The 23,328-nt window shown below is 38.4% G+C and overlaps 1 protein-coding gene across 1 annotated transcript in view; it reads right to left on the minus strand.

Moving 5' to 3' along the window:
• CHD2 (chromodomain helicase DNA binding protein 2) overlaps window positions 1-23,328 on the minus strand; it is a 125,227-nt gene that overhangs the window by 22,023 nt on the left and 79,876 nt on the right. Inside the window, exons 27-36 of the mRNA XM_023512635.1 lie at window positions 19,266-19,307; window positions 17,031-17,170; window positions 13,801-13,939; window positions 13,491-13,641; window positions 12,235-12,357; window positions 11,296-11,424; window positions 10,173-10,313; window positions 7,208-7,342; window positions 2,634-2,812; window positions 454-553 (exon numbers count right to left, since the gene is read on the minus strand). Coding sequence (XP_023368403.1) covers window positions 454-553; window positions 2,634-2,812; window positions 7,208-7,342; window positions 10,173-10,313; window positions 11,296-11,424; window positions 12,235-12,357; window positions 13,491-13,641; window positions 13,801-13,939; window positions 17,031-17,170; window positions 19,266-19,307 — 1,279 coding nt within the window. The remainder of the gene's footprint in view (window positions 1-453; window positions 554-2,633; window positions 2,813-7,207; window positions 7,343-10,172; window positions 10,314-11,295; window positions 11,425-12,234; window positions 12,358-13,490; window positions 13,642-13,800; window positions 13,940-17,030; window positions 17,171-19,265; window positions 19,308-23,328) is intronic.

The following is a 23,328-nucleotide window of genomic DNA, read 5'->3' on the forward strand; positions in this document are numbered from 1 at the left end:
CCCGGCTATTTTTTGGTTGCAGCCATTATTGTTGTTTGGCGGGCCGGGCTGGATTCAAACCCACCACCTTAGGTGTACGTGGCTGGCGCCTTAGCCGCTTGAGCCACAGGCACCGAGCCATCTTTGTCAGAATTTTAACAGCCTTGTCTTACTGTTTGACTGGTAGTGGAGTATAGTGAGAAACTGTACAGTTAACACAGGGAAGAGCACACTGTACCAGACAGGCTGGACTGCAACCTGCAGTCCACATATTTTGTAACCTATAGAGGCTTTCTTCACCTCTTGGACCTGTGCCTCCATCTGTAATCTAATAGCAAAAAACCACTGACCTTTCTGGCACCAAAAACAACCTACAATATTATGACCACCTCCCCAGGGAAAAACAGTAAGAAATTTTTCTGTGGAATTTGTTTTCATTTGTTGGTATAAACTAAGATTAATTTTGTATTTTACCTCCTCTTCTTGAGATCTTTTCTTATGAGCCATCTTGTATAACTTATGTAGTTTTCGAGCATCAAATTCTGTAAACTTGGAAACAAAAATCCACAGGTTCCTTAAAAAAAAAATTAACAGTTCTGATAAATTATAGAATTAAAAAATAACCGTTTATGCTCTTTATGGATGGCAGGCTATTAAATTTTGCTGTGAAATGCTCTCCAAGTATAGAAATTAAGTTACACAAGTATTGTTTCTGGTCTTTGCATCATTAATACAGTATGTCCTCCCTTAAAATCGTAGATAGCTTCTTAGAAACTGCAACTTTAAGCAAGACAATGTTTAACAAAACCAATTTTTCTTCTCATCAATGTAGAAAGAAACATTGAGAATTTACTGCACATCTTTATATGCTTCTGTCAAAAGAGTTTGACCAAATTTCCATAAGCAGTAATTAAGGACTCCAGCTCCAGTCCTGAAAGTTTTCTTCCACATTCCCCACTCTTTGAACTCTGCCACCCAGTCCCTCATCTCTACCACCTCTCCCAGGTGGAGACCTACATTTGGTTGGTCATCTCTGTGCTCTGCCCCTCTTTCTTCTCAGTTGTCATCACCAAGGCCTGTTGTTTCTTCCTTAAAAGTCTCAGTGACTCCTTCCCTCCAATTCCATTACACTCACCCTAGCATGGCATTACTATACAAATGGGGAACGATATGATAAAACAGGCATTTAGAAAGAAGAGGCATACGTAGTCACAGTAAAAAGAGTATTATATCATATTTTCTCAAACTTTCCACTGGGCAGTTTCACCATGCCATGCTATGCCACTGACAGAACACCTACACAAGGTCCCTAACTAGAAAACCTACTGCACCTGATGGAAAACCACTCACCTTCCTTTCTAAGCTTTAGCAAAGCCTTAGAAGTGAAACAGAGAGGAAACTGCGAGGGATTTAGGGACTTGGATTTACTGCTTCATGATGGACAGTTCTTAGGAATCTTATCTTGTGCTATTTTTTACTTCTCCAATGCCAAGGACCTTTGTATGAACTTCTGGTAGCCAAAATCACAGTGCCTGCACACTTAAACACAAGTCTAGCTTCACAGATCTATGCACTAAGATGACTTTTTCTATCTTTTAAATCAGGTAAAAAGAAAGCCAGATGTGCCAGATGTGCTCTCTAAAAGAAGAAGCTGGTAAATGCCAAGTGGGAAAAAAAATGTTTCAAAAATTAGATCTTTTATTTATGGATGCAAAGCATGCTATGGATAGTATCAGGACAGTTTTCTTAAATCTGTTTTTTACTCAAAAACCAACCCACTGAGATTACACACATTATACAAAGATACTATCTGTGAAATATACAAATTTAAGGTAACTGGTTTATGAAAGGAGACTTAGCGTTACAACATCTTTTAGAATTTCCAGATTTTTTTTTTAAATATCACAAGTGACTATGTAAATAAACATTTATAAACCATGATGCTTTACAAACTGAATGCCCAGATTAAGGAAATCAATTCAAATTATGTTATAAAAGAAGGGAATGAAAATAAGGAAATCATAGGGGTTTTAACCTTTGTTTTACTAGTACTGGTATATCTAATTATATCTAATTAGTTGCATTAGATATAATAATATCTGAAGATCGGCCTCAAGCTGTAATTAAGACCAGATGATTTCTCTCCTTTACAGCGCCGCCCCGTCCACCCCATTTTTGACATGTAGCTGGGACTACAGACATGTGTCACATTGCCCGGCTAATCTTTTTCTATTTTTGGGAGGGACAGGGTCCTGCACTTGCTCAGAATGGTCCTAAACTCCTGACCTTAAGTTGATCTGCCTGTCTTGGCCTCCCAGTGTGCTATGATTGCAGGCGTGAGGCACCATGCCTGGCCTCTCTTAAAGAGAATTTATTTCTGAGACTAGGCCAGCAAATCCACCATCACTGTCTTTCCCTTATACACTAATGACATTACCCTACCCCTTTCAAAAGGCTGGTCTCAGTGGAAAAGCCTATTTCATGAAAAGGAAGTTGAAGCCTGCAGATACACTGCCAATGGATGGTGTTTATTAGGGGAAAAGATTTTCCTTAGGTGGCTATGCCACCTTTGTTAATAAAACTTAAACAAAAACAGAAGCCATCCACACACTCTGTCAAATCAAACTGAGCAGATTCAAGGCCAAAGTGGTTACCTCCTCCACAGTTTGATGTGCTCCTGGTCTGAGTAGGCTTTAAGGCACTCGGCTATCCGATCTCCAATTTTCAGCAGGCAGTTTCGGGTGTGTTCCAGTTGTTCTTGCACATTTAGTCCCTTGTCAGGTTTGTCCAGCTGTTTCAATGCCTTTTTCACGGGCCTCATCCTCTCCTTACACTGCAACAGGCCGACAGAGTAGAGACATAAACCACGTGCAGGGAAGAAGTCTTCTCGTTTGCTCAGTGTGGCCTGAATTCCCACATCAGAGAAAACACAACCCACCTTCATGCCCTCTGATTGCTAGCGGAGCAGGTAAAAGCTAGTACAGTGGAGCAAGAATCACAGTCAGAAACCTTGAGGTACAAGTGGACCATCACTTAGGACTTATAGGATGACCTTTTTATACCTTACTTAACCTCTCTAAATGCTATTTCTTCATCTGTGAAAGGGACATGATCGTGCCTCACAAGGCCATTATGAAGATTAAATGAAGAGCAGAATTACAGACCTAACCTAAAAACCTCCAACCAAAGCTAACTAAAAATGAAGGATAAAATATTTACAAATCCTCCAGACCAGGGATCTGTACAAAACCCAGAAAAATTATCCAGGCCTGGTGACGTGCACCTATAGTCCCAGCTACTCAGAAGCTGAGCAGGAGGAGTGACTGAGCCCAGGAGTTGGAGGTTGCCGTGAACTATGATGATGCCAGTGGACTCTGGGTGGGGTGACAGAGCAAAACCCTGTCTCCAAAAAAAAATTTACAAATCTTTTAGGCCTAAAATAAGGGGAAAGTCTTTCAGATAAAAACGGTAAATAGAACATAAAGATATTTTCTTCTCCAACCACACTAAAACATCAAAGGAATTGTCTAAAAATCCCACAAAGATACGGAAAATTAAGAGAGAAAACAACAGCAGCAAAATGTTGGCAGCACAGGGAAACAGACATAAGAAAATAAATCCTTAGCCAGCAATGGGGAGAGCTAAGAATCAACCTGATATAAACTAAAAAGTCCCCCAAAGGCCAGGTGTCTCTGGCGATAAGGATGAGAGCTAAAATACTAATTAGTTTAAAGACTGCTTTAAAAGTAACAGATAACCATATTCATGAAAGACATCCAGATCTCTAACTCTAACCAGTAACAGTATGAAAGCTTATTCCCCAGAGAGGACACAAAAAGGGCTCTGAGCTAGGCCACACAGGCCCAACCGCAGGGCGAGTCCACCACGCTGAGACTAGGACGTGGACACACGCATACACGCACTAACTGAGCCCCTGCCAGCCTTCTGCCTCTCAAGAGTCCAGACAAAACACAGCTAGGCCTTCTTCACCCTCCTATCAGGAGAATGGGAGTTCTTCACAAAATGTGACCATGCCCAAGGAAGAACAAAAAGATGCTGACTATCCATCAGAAGTTCCCCAGTGAAGAAGCTGGGCCAGATCATTCTACTGTGAAAACTTCCTAAGGCCCTAACAAGCCCTACAGACAGGGCTCAGAGCTTCTGATCACATGTTTAGTTGCCCATTCTTAAATAGGAGATGACAACTGAGGATGACCAAAGCCATTGGAGGAAAATCTGTAATATGGCCAACAGAAAACAAACAGAAGTATAGAAGCATTCAGAGAACCAGAGGGGAGAAGACACTAAAAATGCAACATGACAAGAGAAATGAACAACTAAAAAGAAAAAATGTACAACGAGGTTGAAGGACTCCCCCAGAAAGTAGAGTAAAATGGAGAAATGGAAAATTTAACAAAAGATGAAATGAGGGACCAATATCCAGACTCTAATATCCAAAACCAGGAATTCCATAAAGTTAAAACTGAGAACTTAGAGAAGAAACTTCCACAAAGTAATATAAGAAAACTTCTCATAACTGTAAGACATGGTTGCCAGCCATTATCTAGCACAATGGGAAAAGACATTATGATTATAAATTTCAGCATAATGAAAACCCTACAAAATTCCATTGCTTTGTGATAATTTCCTATTGCTATACACTTATGATCTGTATACCTTTCAAGGCTGTACTTCAATTTTTTTAAATGACACAAAATAAAAAGATACACCATAAAATGAAATATGTATAAAGGCTATCAGAAAAAGATTAGGATCAGGAATGTATAAAGAATTCCTATAAAAAGTAAGAAAAATTACTCAAAATAGGCAACAGATATGACCAGGCAATTTACCAGAATCATGAATGCCTCATAAATATGAAAATAAATGTTCAATGACACCACCAGTATTTTACAGTCCTCGGATTGGCAAAAATTATGATTCAGAAATGCCCAACTGTTTCTGTGGCTAGGAAGCAATAGGAACCTGAATTCATTGCAGGTAGGAGTGCAAATCTCTATACCTGCTATGAAGAGTAATTCAGAGCAGGTAGAAGTTCATATCATATAAATGACCTAGTATCTCTGCTCAAGCCATACACACCAGAGAAGCTCTCACTTGTGTGTAAAAGAAAATACACGCAACAATTTCTCTGAGACCTACTTGTAGCAGTAAATATTTTGGAAAATCCAAATGTCCATCAATAAAAGAAAGAATGAATTGTGGAGGCCATAAAACAGAATAACATAAATTGTTTAAATCAGAGCCATAATTATCACTGAGAATAAATCTCAAAAATGTAAATATTACGGGAGGAAAAGCAATTTACAAGACTCACAAGTGCACCATTTACAAAGTTTTCAGACATGGAAATCAATAGTCTATGTTGTTCGTGGAAACATGGGAAGGAGGTGACGTAGTACAGTGATTAAGGACCCAAGCTCTCATGACAATTGGCCTGGGTCAAAACTTTGCCTTATGTCTTAGCTGTGTGACATAGGACAAACTACTTCACTCCCTTCACATTTTTTAATACATAAAATGGAGATAATAACCTATCTCACAGGATTGTTGGGGAGAAAATACACATAAAGCATACAAACAGTGCCTGGGTGTTCATGTTAGTTATTACCATGTTTATAGACATAAGTAGTAAAACTCTAAAACCACAGTTAAGCATAAAAATCAAATTTAAAATCATGGTTACCTCTCAGAGGTAAGAAAGAAAATGCATGGGTTTAGAGAAAGGAACTTTTGGTTTTGGGTCTTCAAAAATTCAGATTTGATAAAGTTTCATGGTATCTTTATCAATGCCTATTATATTCCTGAAACTTTTCTCTATTTAAAAAAAAATCATAATTAAAAAAACAAGATTAACTGAGTGTAATCCTAAGAGCATTTTAAAATGGTTTGATACCATAAAAGCATTAGATATTATTTCCTCTTATAAACACTGAGCTAAGGAAGGTTACAGATCACATAGCTGGCTACGTAATTAATTTGTTCATTTCTCAATTTACCTGTTTATTGATATACTTCTAACATCTAAATGGACTTTATAGAAAATAAACTTCCCCTTGGAGAGCTCATGAGCAGAAAAGAAAACAGAGATAAGTGTAAAGAAAAAAGATAAATATATATGTGTGTTTAGGTTTTAGATAACCCAGGAGAAAGAGATCAAAAGAGGCAGGTCATGGAACAGGGTCGATGTTCTACACTTTCCTGCCAAATGACAGGAGCATTTTCAGTGCACTGATCTGTAGATGTCTGGGGGGAAAAGAGATAACAGAGGTGGGAGAGGGCATTATGAAATATAACAAAATGAAATCTATACACGTAGCTCCAGCAAGGCCTTAAGGAAAAAGCAGCCTGTATCAAATCCAATGCAAGGCCTGGTCCATGCACTCATTCCCTATCACCTTGTCAACCTGGTATGAGGAAATACAGCCACATTTCCTGGGCTGTGTCTTGGCTCTTAGCACACAGCATGGAAGCGTGTATGGACAGCACCCTAACCACATGTCCTAGTCCCTCAGCCAAGAGCCACCCTCTCCCTTGCCAGGCCATGGGACGCTCTCACCCTCCAGTGTGGCAGCCTGCAAATCCACACAAATGGAGCTGCACTCAGCCTTTGTGCGTGCTGTTGCCTGGCCTTGGTATGCTCTGCCTTCTCCTCTTTCCTTACTTTTACGGTCCCTTCAAAACTCGATTCAAATTATCACTTCCTTAAATAATCCTTTTTGGCACTGCCTGACTAAGTCAAATCCCCTCCTCTCCAGCTCTCCTCCGCAGTCCCATCACAGCACCAACGTGACAGGTGTGGTTATCTGACTATCTGCCCTACTGAAATGTAAAATTTACACTGATAGAAACAATTGTTTATCCAACATGGTAACTCTGGGAGACAAGTATACAGAAAACATTTAATATATGTTCACTAAGTAAACATTTGTTATTTCCCAAATGGCTCTAAGGGCCCTACAGCCTTTCTAACTCGGAGCATTGGACAGGAAATATAGTCCTAAACGTCTTCCTCACAAGAAAACCCCTTCTTGCTAGCCTGTTTCAGAGCACGTCTTCTTCAGATGTTATAAGTAATGTGTTTCCCAAGTAATGGTGCTAATGCTTAGATAAACTGAAAGTCTGTGGCTGGACCTATAAAAGACAGAGAAAGCCACAGCAAGCACCATGGCTGCAGACACTGGCATCCCTCAATTTTAAGACTTACTATGCTGAATGTCTCCTGGTCCAGATCATCATCCTCGTCTTCTCCAATAGGGACAGGTTCACTTCCTGCTGTAATATGGACAGGACCCTGAGATCGCTTTGATTTACTTGAAGATTTGGCATCACCACCTTTAGGCTTTTAAAGAAGAGTTATAAGGAGTCATTGTCATTTGTGCAATCCTACCTTGCCATTTGGACTTCTTCCCTATAACGCATTACCACAGTGGGTAAATATGGCTTTAGTTTATTTATAGAAAGCAAAATAAAGTCTTGAGACATCATGAAGACAAGCCTACATGATTAGCAACTTACTCATACCTGATTCCCATTTCTGTCTCTAAATGTACCAAATTTAACTTTAATTTCATCAATGCTATTATTTGGGGGCTTCTCTTCCCTCATTCATAAAACACACAAAAATGTCATCAAAAGGTTAAGATTATAAACTGGCAGAACTCTTTTATGGTATCTAGCAACTTTTATTTATTTATTTATTTATTTATTTATTTTGAGACAGAGCCTCAAGCTGTCCCCCTGGGTAGAGTGCCATGGCATTACAGCTCACAGCAACCTCCAACTCCTGGGCTCAAGCGAGTCTCCTGCCTCCACCTCCCAAGTAGCTGGGACCACAGGTGCCTGCCACAACGCCCGGCTATTAATTTTTGGTTGCAGCTGTCATTGTTGTTTGGCGGGTCCAGGCTGGGGATTCGAACCCACCACCTTAGGTGTATGTGGCTAGCGCCTTAGCCGTTGAGCTATAGGCGCCGAGCCGCAACTTTTATTAATAGCCTACCAGATATTCTGGGAATTTGTATTAACTAAACTATTAGTCACTGACTGAAATCTTTATGAATCAACATGGATAAATCACAAAATTATACTGAAGAAAAGGTTGCAGAACAATAGACACAGATTTCATGTACAAGCATTTTAAAACAAAACTATACCATGCTGTGTTTATGGTTATATAATAAGTATGTACTTTGTACTCTGCAGTACAAGTATAGAAACATGAACAGGAAGATTTCAAATGCTCTTCAGTGTAGTGGTTATAATAAAAAGCAGGAACAAGAGTAATGAAATGAGAGCGAGGACATGGGAGGAGCTCAGACAGCACTAGTTAATAATGTTCATAAAATACAGAAGACAGGTGCCTCCCCCACAAGAAAGCACTTAACATAAACAGGAAAAAATGTTAACAACTGCAATATTAATAATGTCTAGACAGTAGATATATAGATGTTTTGTAAATTGCTCTCTGTGCTGTTAATTTTGAAATATTTCTTATAAGAGAATGAATGTCTTTCTGTGGGAGCACAAATGAACAAGTATTTGTCATAATATGGTTTATCAACATTCAAAATTTAAAGGCATTTCAATGCAGGAGATTTAAATTACTTTCAGGCCGGGTGCAGTGGCTCACACCTATAATGCCAGCCCCCTGGGAGGTGGAGATGGGTGGACTGCCTGAGCTCACGGCTTTGAGACCTGCCTGTGCAAGAACAAGACCCGGTCTCAAAAAATAGCCAGGCTTTGAGGGGAGCAGCTGTTGTCCCAGCTAATTGGGAGGCTGAGGCAAGAGAATCGCTTGAGCCCAAGAGTTTGAGGTTGCTGTGAGCTATGATGCCATAGCACTCAGGGCGACACAGTGAGACTCTTATCTTAAAAAGAAAAAACAAAGAAAAAAATTGCTTTCAACATGTTTAAGCTAAACAGACTCCTCCCCACCTATTAAAAATGATTTTAGGCGGCGCCTATAGCTCAACCGGCTAAGGCGCCAGCCACGTACACCTAAGGTGACGGGTTCGAATCCCCAGCCCGGACCCGCCAAACAACAATGACGGCTGCAACCAAAAAATAGCCAGGCGTTGCCGCGGGCGCCTGTGGTCCCAGCTACTTGGGAGGCGGAGGCAGGAGACTCGCTTGAGCCCAGGAGATGGAGGTTGCTGTGAGCTGTAATGCCACGGCACTCTACCCAGGGGGACAGCTTGAGGCTCTGGCTCACAAAAAAAAAAAAAAAAAATGATTTTAACATTCATTCATTTAGAAAGTTGCGATATATTAGCTAAGTGAGGAGGAAAGGCTATTTAAACAGCCTAATCTGATTTTTATATTTGTACTTTTGTTTGTATGTTTTGGCAATAATTAAGGATTAACTATAAAATATTTTGTTCAGAGGTCAGCAGGCATACATGCACAGTACCATTGTACCATTTGGAACAACTTCACAACACCCAAATATAAAAGACTATATAATGCAAAGCTTTTCATCCATTTATAATCTAGTAACTTTTTTTTTTTTTGAGGCAGATTCTTGTTTTGTTGCCCTCAATAGAGTGTTGTGGCATTACAGCTCACAGTAACCTCAATTTCTTGGGCTCAAGTGATTCTCTTGCCTCAGCCTCCATAGTAGCTGGGGCTACAGGCACCTGCCACAAATCCTGGCTATTTTTCGTTGTTGCTGTTTTAGCAGGCCTGGGCAGGGTTCCAATCCAGCAGCTGTGTGCATGTGGCCAGCACCCTAACCACTGAGCTACGGGTACCCAGCCTCTCTAGTAACTCTTGATAATATTTGTTTTGACTCCTAAACTCTTGAAATATTGAGGTTCACCTGTGTATTATGCTCTTCTAATATGAATCTGAAAACATATTTCAAGCAGTTACATGTAAAAGCAAATTCAGATCTGTCACCTGTCCTATCTCATTCAAACAACTCTCCCCACCTCCCGAAATAATGTCAGAAAGATCAAGTAAAGGCCTTCTATTTTAAAGAATACCCCAAACTTTCACACTCCTCTCTTTCTGCAGGAGGGATATGGGCATCCCTCAAAAGCCCCATCCTTCCTTCTTGGCTATACCCATAAAAAGACAACTACTCCACAGCCCACAAACCCCATTCCCTTTCTAAACCAAACAGTCAATTTCCAAGGCTCTGGCCATCTCCATAAATAGAATGGTTCCAATACCTTCTCTTTCTTATCTTTTGATTTCTTCCTTTCCTTGTCCCCTTCTTTGTCTTTCCTAGAACTCAACTGTTTCTCCTTGTTCTCCTTGTTCTCTTTCTTCTTTTGTTTTTTCTTCATTGGACTTTTTTCTAAGCCATCATCCTAGGAAACAAATGGGGCCATGAACTTTTGCCACAGACTTTATACTTATTCAACCACTTTCCACAGAAAGAAGCACTGCTCCCAGGCGTTCATCGCAATGTCCACACTTAGAAGCTCATTTTTAAGCACATGGCTTTAAAGGACTCACTGGCACAATGCTATACTCTCTAGGAATGGCCAATTAAGACTGTAAAGACAAACATTCTTTACTTATATCCTTGGATTTAATTCTCATAGAAACCTGTCAACAGAGGCATTGTCATTCCCATTTCATAGACAGCAAAAACTGTGTATATACCTGTACACAGCCACCTTATAAACGGTGAGACTACCAGCATGTGAATGTATGTATCCATGACTCACGCCCATGCTAGTTCCTTCCTGGGCCACTGTTGACCCTCTGGGGCTAATTTCAAAGTGTGATTACACTCTAAGAAATCTCATAAAGTTGTCACTCATTGACTAACACTGAATGATACCAATTTACTTAGATCTGAGGTTACAAACTGGCAGACTTGAGCCAAATTCGACCCACAAGCACTTTGTTCCACAGTGGCTGCCCCCTTCACATGAGGCATGAGCTCTCTGGTTGACCAGAGTCCCTACCACTACATACCGTTCCCAACAATGAAGCTCAGTGTTAACTGCCACTCATTAGTCCCCTTCCTCTACTTCCATTATTGGAACTCGCAATTGCTGACTTAAAGGAACAATTATATTCCTCTCTGACAGAGTAAGCAAAGATACAAGAATTCTTTTTTCTTTTTTTTTTTTTGCAGTTTTTGGCCGGGGCTGGGTTTGAACCCGCCACCTCTGGTATATGAGGCCGGAGCCCTACTCCTTTGAGCCACAGGCACCGCTCAAGATATAAGAATTTTATTTTCATCTATTCTACATGTAAATCAAATACATTTCAAATTATTTTAATCCAGTTTGTACAATAAACTAAAAAAACACCCTCAACTGAAATCTAGCCTCGTACCTTTACTTCTCCCTCTTCTGAGGGATTGTCTGAATGTCTAGGAGATGAAAACTCAATTCCATGCTCATCTTTCAGCCTGGGTACTTTGTTTTCCTTCTTTACTCGAGGCTTCCGCTTCTTTAATTTGGCCTGGAAAAAATTAATACAAATGTAATAGTTACAAGACACTGGGCACGGTGGCTCATGCTTATAATCTTAGTACTTTAGAAGGCTAAAGTGGGAGGATCACATATGAGGCCAGGAGTTCAAGTTAACAGTGAGGAATGACCACATTACTACACTCCAGCCTGGGTAACAGAAAGAGGGAACCTGTTTCCATAAAAAATAAATAAATAAAAACTTTTAAAAAGGGGCGGGAACCTATAAGAGCGCTCAAGGAACATGCATAAACAAAGGGTACAGGTATAGGATGCAGCTTAAATGTCTCCTAAATGGAGTCCCAGTTTCAAGGCCTAAACTAAGCTGGGTAAATGAAAGGAGATTCAATATACAGTTGGTATTTTTCATTAAACAAGTTATCATAAATGAAGTCCAGTTCCTCAATTATCCCTGAGAACCACTATTACAAGTAGTTCAGAGTTATATATAATATGCAAACTCATTAATATTCAGTGCAATAAACTGTAACTATATTCAAAAATTGAGGAAGATAAAGTGGCAATAACAATACACCTGGGTCTAGAAGCACTGGAGAGAAATCAGAATTATGTGGAGGCAACATTTGAGAAGAATCGTTTTGTAAAAAATGTTGCCAAGACACTGAGGTCTTAAGTCAACATTTCCATTGCCAATAAGTTGGTCCCTACTGGAACATCAAAAGCAGCATCTGCCCATGAGGTGACATTCTATGTAACAATCACAGGAGGCTTCTCTTTTGCTACAACATTGCATGGCTGGAGCCTCAGCCACTTGAAGAACACCCAGCTGGCAAGTCCTTACCTCTTCCCCACTTGTGACAGCCCCCTTCTTCTCCAGACCCTTCCTGAGCAACTTCAGCAAATAGTCCACTCGGGTCTGTAGTTGCTTCCCCTGAGGTTTTTTATCTGTCTCCACAGGCAGAATCTTCAACAAGAAAGGAAGAGAACATCCACCATCACCCACATCCCGGTTAGTGGATTAAAAGAAACAGACAACAAAGAACTGAGTACAGTCTTTTCCCCCTCCAACCACCCAAACTATAGATTAAAGCCTCAGATCCTATCTCATGTCCATGGCTCCCAGTCACTGAGAATCCCTCATGAGCTGTTCTCATTTTACAAAATGGGATGGAGAAAAACAGCTCTCCCAATGACTCCTACCTGTGCTGTTAACAGGGTAGAACAACTCAGGTAGGAGGGGCTTGTGGCTTCATCTGCTAGAGCATCCCAGCCGTCGTGGATTTCCTCCTTCCAGGAGCAGGGAATCCCTGGAGCTAGGTTAAAGCTTCATTTTAGATTGAAAATGCTTCTTAGAGCATTGTTGGAGAGCACTGAGCTATGCCAGGACATGATAATTCATTTCCTGCTACTACAGTTGGACCTCTAAGGCCAGACTGGATTTGGTCTCAGTGCTTATGGCAGGGTGCTGTCACCCTCCTAAAACCCAGATGGGATGAGCATGGTTGGATGTGCTAGGAAGAGCCCTGCCAGGAGCACAACATGGAGCAAATTCTTAAAAAATTTAACCAGTCAGCTTTCCTTGATAATGGCTCTAACTATGGCCTTGTGATTTGCAACGGACAGGGTGGGAGGCTCAATTTTGTATAGGAGAAGAACAGCCTATGTAATTCCATTACAAAAAAATACCAAAGTGACGTTCTTTCCTTATGTGTAGAAATGGAATATGGTTGTTTCAAAAGTACTTTTAAATAAACGGCCAACAACTAAGGCCAAAGAATGTTTTCATTATTAATAAACTTACCCTTGGTATTTGTTGTAATGAGATTCCACCTATAATAAATACCAGAATTTTAGGATTTCTCCTATGACTTCCCCCAAATTTCACACGGCTATTGTCTTCCCCTTTATCTTCATCTATGAAATAGCGCCACAGTCCATTAAAGATAGAAACATTTCCCAGGACCGAGAAACCTCAGGAACTTACTATTGTACCAATTTCCAAATTGATGCCCCCCTCAAAAACAGTCAGAAATAAAAACATCAACATAAAAATAGTATATAACAAACCATTTAGAAACCTCTGGCAGAGTTACTTACTTTGTCAGTTAATTTAAGCTCTGGATCTGTTTTGATTAATTCCCAGTTTCCATAGCCATGTTCATAAATTCCCAGCAACAGGCGAGAATCATCCTCCACTCCCCACTCTACATCGAAATGTGCAGCTTTGACACGACATGTTAAGCAGTATCTGAAGGGATTTTTAAAACAGGAAGACTTTAGAAGAGGGGCCTTTCTGACATGTTAAAGACTAGACAGTAAAAACACTATATGACTACACACGAGTATAATTTCAAATCTGTTTTCTTACGGTACAACCACCCCATGGATGTACACAAAATACACTCACTTTTTTTTTTCTTCTGGGTCCACAGGTATAGATTTATGTAGCATCTCAAACTCTTCTTCATGTTGGATAATGGATTTCACATTAACCTGAACTCCAGATATCTTAATAGTAGGACCTCTCCTTTTCCCTGGTCCTTTCCCTGAAGAATATCAATTTCACATTAGAAATAAGAAAATTTGCTGAAGTTCCACAGAAAACCAAACTCTGAATTTTCAGTCCCTATGTACATCTCAATCTTTTATTGGCAGTCAAAGATCAAATCTATAAAGACAAATTATTTTCCTCAATTAATGTTTATAAAATAACCTTCAAACAATTCAGTTAAGGCTTAGAATGTTTTAATACACTGGTGTTTATAATGTATTGTACTCTTCCTATTTAATTTATAATACTTTGGTTCTAAAAGTACTAAGTTAATAAAAAGAAGATTCTGAAGGTTTATATTAATGCTGAAGTTTTTCCCACTTATCCCATTAGTGAAGTTCCAAAAAACTCAAGTGTTTTAAAGATGATTCATACTCTTTATATACATTTACATACATCTTTATAACATCGTTACTGAAAAAGTGTAAGATCAAGTTAATATGTAACACAGCTGAGATGACAAAGGAATGACATAAGGTTACCATAACCCAACTTTCAAACTAAAATAATCTTATAAGCAAAAATGAAACCAACCCAGTCACTCTAACCAAAGAGTCCAAGTTCAAATGCATGAGATGATGCCACTCTTTTGTAAGAATGCTTGTCCATAGAAAATGGGCAGATATATGAATAGACAGTTTATAGAAAACAAAATGCAAATGGAACTTAAAAGAAAAATGAGATACCATTTCTCGCCTATCAGACTGGCAAAAATGTAAATATTTAACAATCTATCTGTGAGGCTTGTAAACAGGTACCAACAAGCATTGCTGGTGGTTACGTAAATGGCACCAGACTTATGCAGGAGAATTTGGCAATATTGAAGCAAAGTACCTACGCATTTTCCCCAGGACCCAGCAATCCCACTTTGAGAAACCTATCCCAAAGATAAGCTGGCAGATACACAAAATGACATATTCACCAGACCATTATCCTCTGTGGCTTTATTTATAATGACAAAAGACTGAAAACAACTCAAATATTCATCACTAGGGAACAAAAAAGTATGAACTGGAATCTAACTACAAGATGGACTACGGTACAACTGTAAAAGGAAAAAAGATTCTCTCTTAATGATAATCTCAGATGTGAAAATAAGTAAGGTATAAAACCAAGTACGTATGTTCTCCTCTGTATAAGGGGGAAAAGACAAATGCATACACCCTTACATTATAAAAAAGAAATAATTAAAAGATAAAACTAAGAGATGGTGGTGACCTATGTGGAAAGAAGAGAACCGCATTGGAGAAGGGAGATGAAAGCAAGATTCTCCAAATGTACCTTGTTTTATAGTTTTCACAAAGTCAAGTTAAATCAAAATGAGAAAATTAATCTCTAAAACTGAAAATAAATGAAAACAAAAAGAGTCTAACTGGGTATGAAGTTGGTGGCATAATCACACAGACAAAAGAATAACTTCTAATAATTTTAAAATATTTGATTGTACATTATTATTGGACTATATTCTAAGGACAAAAAAATTGTGAAGAAATCAAACTTTGCATTCAAACAGTAAAACTGGTATTGATATTTGGAAATACATGGGTAGGATAAAGCAAATATATAAATATATCAACATTTTTAGGAACAAACATTTCAGCCTAAGAGAAAAAGGATATCAATAATTTTATATTTGCTCTGAAAATGTCAACCCGGACTCAGAATATACTAAATACCAATTTACAGGAAATACAGATGTAGGAGAAACAAGTTAAACAAGGCCAGAGAAAGCAATAAACCAGATCCAGAATGTGAACATGCACCCCCCAAAAAAGAGGGACAGATGTGGGGGAGGAGAAGGTAAATGTCATAAGAAAGCATCTCCAAAATATACCGTTCAATGGAAAAGATACAGAACAGTGTGGATGCTGCACTATTCATTATGCTTAGATAGGAAAAAATAAAATGTTAAGAAATAATAGGGATATATGGTTTTCGGTTTTGAGCCTTGTAAATTTACTGCTTATTCAAAACAATTAACAAAGAAAAAACATTACACATTAAATGTCAAATCTACTTTTGGGTGTATTCTGGGTGCTACAAAAGCACAAATTCAGATCACTGTCCAAACCAAGGTTACTTAAGTTTCTTTTATTACAAAAAGAAAATACATCTTAAAATGAGTTTTGACTATATTTTTTAATTCTATTAATTTCAACAATATTCTTACAAAAAAAATTCCAAAACATAAATCCTCCATCTTTACTTAATGATAGCTAACAAGGCAGTCCCAGAATTATCCAATGAATCATCCAAACTCTTTGAGGTAGGTACTATTACTTTATGTTGCAAATGAGGAACTATTCCTTGCCAAAGGTCTTATAACTAGAAAGTGACAAAATGAAAATTCCAGATAACTGGCTGTTCTCCAGAGCCTGAACCCTTAACCATCACTCGACAAAGCCTCCAAAGGGTAGCCTTACCTAGCGTAGCGAAGCGTGACAAAAGAACGGGGAAAATGGCACAGATAAACCACAGTCCGGGCAACTGGAATGACAACACCCTCGTTTCTTTGAGGTTCACTATGAGGTGTCCTGTACCAATAACTACTTCAGAGCTCTCTCCTCACAAGCATCCCCACACCTCCTGCTTTTAGAGAGATCACACACAACAGGCAAAAACACTTTCTGGTGTCTAAGAGAAAACAAACTACACGTCCAATCCAATTACAACAAATTCTAGTGGCATGAAATCTCAATGTAACAAAAATGTTTACAATATTCATCCAATATTTTATTTCAATTAATTCTCTAAATCCTTTTCGTTTGTCACAATACACAATATGTGCAAGTATATCCAACATAGCTAATGATGCTTGTGGTCTATAACGTCCCCTGTTTGCAGCCAAAATACAGAGGTGTCCATCATTCAAACCAATTTAAACTTTCTTTCTATAACAAAAAAGGAAACCATTTCATCACTCTCCACCTTCGACACATTATCTTCATTTATGAGTAGAATGTTGAGCTCACATAAAGGCAGCTGAGCATTAGGCATGTATAGGATCCTAGTCCATCCTAAAAAACCCTGAAGGGAATGCCAAGGGACTGCTTTCGAGACTGAGTCGCTGAAGGTTGTTGACTTACCCTCACTGGCATTTTCTTTCAGCTGTTCTTCATATTCCTGCATTGCTGACACACAGCTGTTGTGAATCAGTTCACCCAGGCGTTTCAGATCTGCCACAGACTTATCTACCAGCTCAGCATCACGTGCTATGCATTCCAGCCTGAGCAAAGGAAAATATGGAGCCACTTCAGGACCCAGTGCCCTGAAGCACAGGGCTTCAAAACAATAGTTTTTCTAAATGTCACATGAGATACACTAGGTCCAATATAAGCTTCTGCAAAAACACTTTTCTCTGTCTTCCTTTATTTTTCATTACAAGGCTCCAACAAGAATCCTTAGAATAGTGACTGAGGGCTAACACACACTCATTTTTTCATCATGAAGAAGAATCGTGCCTTGGAATATTCTATAAAACAAAGCAATTCCAAAATGCAGAGGATAGAAATAGGGAAAACAAACTTTTTGTTTATTAAATAAATAGGCTGTCTACTAATGACAGCATGCCAAGCACCTGAGGACCATTTGCGCTAGAGTTTGCATCGTTATGTTCACTTTCTGAATTTTTCCAGCCAACCTTCATTCATTGCAATGTTCCTAAAAGCAGAGAATAGTTACTTCTACTATGTGTTTAGTTGACCTCTAAGTCACATGAAACATACAGATATTCATGGCTAAACATCAGGCTGTCAAAAGGTGCCTGTTGGTTTACTCACTTTACATCCTCTGTTGGTTTTTATAGTAACTGGCTCAGTAATGGGCAGTTTACCCCTGGTAGGCCAGAAATAGTCCTGGAAGGATACACCTGACTTTCTTGGTTGTACTGTGGCCTGCTGATACATTTGACCACTTCCTCCCCAAATGGAGAGAGAGGACAAAACAAAAAATTCAGGCTTATAAATCTTCATCTGCTCTAGAGGTTTATCAAGTATAACAGCAGGAACTTGGTAATTGCTCTAAATCAGTGCTATCTGGAGTTTGTACAAAACAAAATACATCACTATTAGAAATTAGTAGCAGATTATAAAATCCAAAGAGCCTTTTATCTTTGACATTTTTAAATCTAAGAACTAGAATGGAAATAGTAACTACACATACTCTTTTTCAACTGCAATTATCTGAACATCTCTTCTGGAAATTATTTTTTACTACAGTTTTGAAGATTTGCTTTATAGCCTTGACAAAGATAAAATCTCTGTATGGATGGACACAGTGGTTGACACCTATAATCCTAGCACTTTGGGAGGCTGAGACAGGAGGATTGCTTGAGCCTAGAACTTTGAGACTGGCCTGAGCACACAGCAAGACCCATTTCTACAAAAATTAGCTGGGTGTGGTGCTATGTGCGTATAGTCCCAGCTACTAGGGAGGCTGAGATAGAGGGATGGATCCCAGGAGGTGGAGGTTGCAGTGAACTGTGATGACACACTCCAGGCCCCAGGCAACTGAGCTAGATCCTGACACCAAAAAACCAAAAATCTCTGTATACACAGTCTGTCTTTATCATCTTTGTCATCCCCCTGCAAAGGGACATGCATGAATCAAATGTATAAATGTTAAAAAATGTTTGCAGAAAGAGATGGACACAGTGGCTCATGCCTATAATCCCAACAATCTAGGAGGCCAAGGTGGGTAGACTGCTTGAGCTCAGCAAGAGTGAGACCCTATCTCTACTAAAAATGGAAAAACTAGCCAAGCATTTTGATGGGTGTCTGTAGTCCCAACTACTCAGGAAGCTGATACAAGGTGATTGCCTGAGCCCAAGAGTTTGAGGTTGCTGTGAGCTAGGACACTATGGCACGCTCTACCCAAGGGCCAGAGAGTGAGACTCTATTTCAAAAAAAAAAAGAAAAGAAAATGTTTGCAGGAAAAAAAAAAATGTTCTTAGCATTACTGCTAAATGGTAAATATTATTTTCTTAAAAAAAAGAAACTGGTATATAGTAAAAGTAAAATAGAAGATAAATGATTGTAGGAGGCACCTGTGGCTTTGTAGGTAGGGTGCCGGCCCCATATACCAAGGGTGGTGGGTTCGAACCCGGCCCCGGCCAAACTGCAACAAAAAAATAGCCAGGTGGGTGTTCTGGTGGGCACCTGTAGTCCCAGCTACTTAGGAGGCTGAGGCAAAAGAATCACCTAAGCCCAGGAGTTGGAGGTTGCTGTGAGCTGTGATATGACAGCACTCTACCCAGGGCAATAAAGTGAGACTCTGTCTTAAAAAAAAAGAAAGAAAGAAAGAAGATAAATAATTAAACTTACCGTTCAAGAGGAAGACCAAACTTCTTATAAGCCTTGATGAACCTGTGAATATGATCAATAAAATAAATTAAAAATCAAGAGACTATTTATGTTAATGCCAACATATCCTGTGATGTTGGCAGATATTACTTAAAATGTCCAGTTTCAACAATAAAATTATGGGGCACACAAAAATATGATGCATACATGGGAGAGGAAAAGTAGTTAATAGTCAAAAACAGATTGGGTACAAACCTTGCAACTACCACTAAATAAGGTCTTTCAAATTAGTTAATTTAAAATAATGAATACTAAAGAACTACTCAAATATAGAGCAACTTTATTCACAGTGATTGATCATGAAACTGTTTAGATATGAATCTGAGTTAATCCTAGTATTCTGGCTCGGTGCCCACAACACAGTGGTTACGGCGCTGGCCACATACATCGAGGCTAGGGGGTTGAGCCCAGCCCAGGCCTGCTAAACAATGACAACTGCAATAAAAAAACAGCCAGGGGTTGTGGCAAGCGCCTGTAGTCCCAGCTACTTGGGAGGCTGAGGCAAGAGAATTGCTAAAGCCCAAGAGTTTGAGTTTGCTGTAAGATATGACACCATGACACTCTACCCAGGGCGACGGTAATGAGATTATCTCAACAAACAAACAAACAAAAAACCAACTAATATCCTTTTAAGAAAGAACAAGTTCATGAGTTACAAAGATCCAACTTCATACCACTCACACTTAGGTCTGAAGAACAGGTTTGGAGCTCCTCAAAGACCCGACCCCCAGAGAATGATTTGACCTGGCTGACAGTACCCTGGGGAGCTCCATTCTGAGGTTTGCCTGTATTTGATCCAACAAAGAACTCATTTTGTGTGAACAGCCTTGTCCACAATTCCTTGGTCAACAACAGGGTCAACAACAATTAGATACATCTCAGCAGCCTGAGGCAACATTACCAACTGATGATAACAAAAGGCTGACCAAAAACTAAAAAGGAAAGACTGGAGGAAAAGATTTAAGAAGGTCCTAACCTCTCAATTCTGTTGAGCATCTGTGCAAGAAGGAAATGAAGATTAAGGGAGACTTGTAAACTGTCAGAGCACTGAAACATGCCCCAACATACACACCAAACCCTTCAAAAAAGGCTGATAGAATTACAGGCTCTAAACATTTAAGGAAAATTAAGAAAATCTCTGTCCAATCAAAAGAAATACAGACTGTAAATGGCATGACTAAGAACAGACTTCAAAGAACTAGTCTGGGAAACTCAACAAACAAGCAAACAGGAACAGCAGCAAACAACAACCAACTCTGGCTTGCAGGGAAAGCTGATTTCCAGAACTGGCTCATCACATATACTAAAAATGTCCAGTTTTCAACAAAAAATCATAGGACGTACAATACAAAAAAAAGTATGATACATATACGGGGGAAAAAAGCAGTTAATAGAAACTGTCTCAGAGGAAGTCTAGAACTTAAGACTTAAAAAACATCTTAAGACTTTAATTGACTATTATAAATATATATAAGAATTAAAAGAATCCATTCCTAAAGAATTAAGAGGAAAGTATGACAATGCTATATCACCAATTAGAAAATATCAATAGAAATAGTAATTTTTTTAAAGGCCAAGTGTGGTAGCTCACACTAATAATCCCAGCACTTTGGGAGGCTAAGGTGGGAGGACTGTTTGAGTCCTGGAGCTCAAGACACCAGCATAAGCCACAAAGTGAAATCTTATCTCTTAATTTAAAAAATAAAAATAAAAAATAAGCCAAATACCATGTTTCCCTGAAAATAAGACCTACCCAAAAAATAAGCCCTAGCAAGATTTCTATGTAGTTGTTAAATATAAGCCCTACCCCAATAATAAGACCTAGTGATGGGCATAGCCACATTATGCATTTCAGTGCAGAGCAGTAAGGAAGACTGGAATACCTTTTATCCGCCACAGCTCCTTTCTCCAAGCCATTCGCACTTGCATGGGTGCGCATGTGTTAACCATGGTCACAGGCATCCTATTGCACACATGTGAACGGCTAGGGGAAAGGAGTTCACGCATCACTAGCCCCACCAACAAGGTCGGCTCCCCCTGTCAGGTTCCAGAAGAAGAAGACTTAACTGTATTTGAATAAATATAGATTGTTGTATTATACTTAATAAAAATAAGACATCCCCTGAAAATAAGCCCTAGTGTGTCTTCTTGAGAAAAAATAAATATAAGACAGTGTCTTATTTTGGGGGAAACATGGTAGGAATTCTGGAGTTGAAAAGAACAATAACTAAAATGAAAAAAATCACTAAAGCAGCCCAACAGCAGATATGAACCAGAAGAAGAGAGAGAGCATCAGCAAACATAAAGATAAGCCAATTAATACTATCCAGAAACAGGAAAAAAAAACCAAAAAACTTTCCTTTAAAAATGAAGAAAAAATTAAGACATTCCCAGAATAACAAAAAATAGAAAATTCGTTGCTAAAAGACTGGCCCTAAAAGAAAAGTCCTTCAGGCAGCTACAAAATGATATCAAACAATAACTGAAACCTACATAAAGAAATATAAGCACTTGTAGGGTATATCAATGAATATAAAGACACATACATGCATTTTTGTTTATAATTCTTTTCTTTTCCAATCTGATTTTAAAAGACAGCTATATGAAGCATTCATTATAAAACTGTATTGATATAGTTAGAATGTGTAAAGCTGTAACTTGTGTGATGACAGCAAAAGGGAAAGAGCTATAATTGGAGAAAAGTGTTCAATAGTGTATACTATTGAAATTAAACTGGTGTAAATGCAAACTAAATCACTCTAAGGTGTTACTTATAATACCCAGAGCAATCATTAATAAACAGTAAAACAAAGTAATTAAAATAGTATACTAACACTTAACAAGAAAGAAAGCAGTATTATAAAGGGAGAAAAAAAGACATGACATATAGAAAAAATAGCAAAATGCAGATCTAAACTCTTATTAGTAACTGCATTAAATGTAGTAAACGATTAACCCTATCACTGCAGAACACTCAGAAACCAGCCAACTAAGGCATGCAGTGACAACCATCAGGGTACAGGTTCACTTACTGGATGTTCTTTAGTTTCTTACTAATCAAAATAATTTACCCAAGTTGGCTTCAGTTTCAATATTTTATAATTTATTTTAAAAGGACATATGCAAACAAAAATATTAATACAAAATAATAAAGCTTTGTCTTATCAATAAAAATTTACCAATTATTTTTTGTATGGTACAACTCAAAACACACCTCAATACATAATTCAACATTACATTGTACACACTAATAGAGTGTTTGGCTTCACTTTATGTTTTGTGCAAACGCATCTCCAGGAAGTGTTTTTGCCATATTACTGTTATATTGCTATACTTTGATAGAAAATGCCTTTCTGTGAATGGAATGGATTATTAATCAGAAACACTTCTTCCTCCAGAGTTGTACAATATGATTAACCAAAAGTTCTTTGAACAGCTGGAAAACTTCTAAAATTAATGATTTGCTATAAATACTAGCTTTTATTCCTGATACATTTGCATCAAAATCATATGATTTTATTAGATTCAAATTTTGTCCATTGAAGTTGCTGAGATTGCCTTTTAAATTTGAAACAGGTTCTACACTTTCATTTTCCAAATCAGATTCTGAGGTACTTGATAGTCTATGTTTTTGTGAGAAGTATTTTTAAAAGCTACCTCTATATCCAAATTCTCCAATAATGACTGAGTAGTCTGACCTTGATGACTCTTTTAAAAAGAAATTTTAAAAAGAAATATGCAAACAAAAAAATTAATACAAAACAATAAAACTTTGCCATATCAATAAAAAATTTAACAATTATTTTTTGTATGGTACAACCCAAAACATGCCTCGCTGTATAATCCATAAATTTATTGTATTTATCATACTCCTTATTTATATGTATTTCCACAGGAATCCACTATTTATACAAATTATTTTACCCACAACTGTGAAAAATATCTAGAATCAAGTGTAGGATGCTCACAGAGTCATCTCAGGTAACAAAACAGTAACACAGTGTCCTCAGGTTTTTGTTTACAA

Source organism: Otolemur garnettii, unplaced genomic scaffold, assembly GCF_000181295.1.
Source record: "Otolemur garnettii isolate 467f Iridium unplaced genomic scaffold, OtoGar3 scaffold00029, whole genome shotgun sequence".
In the NCBI taxonomy this organism is placed as follows: Eukaryota; Metazoa; Chordata; class Mammalia; order Primates; family Galagidae; genus Otolemur; species Otolemur garnettii.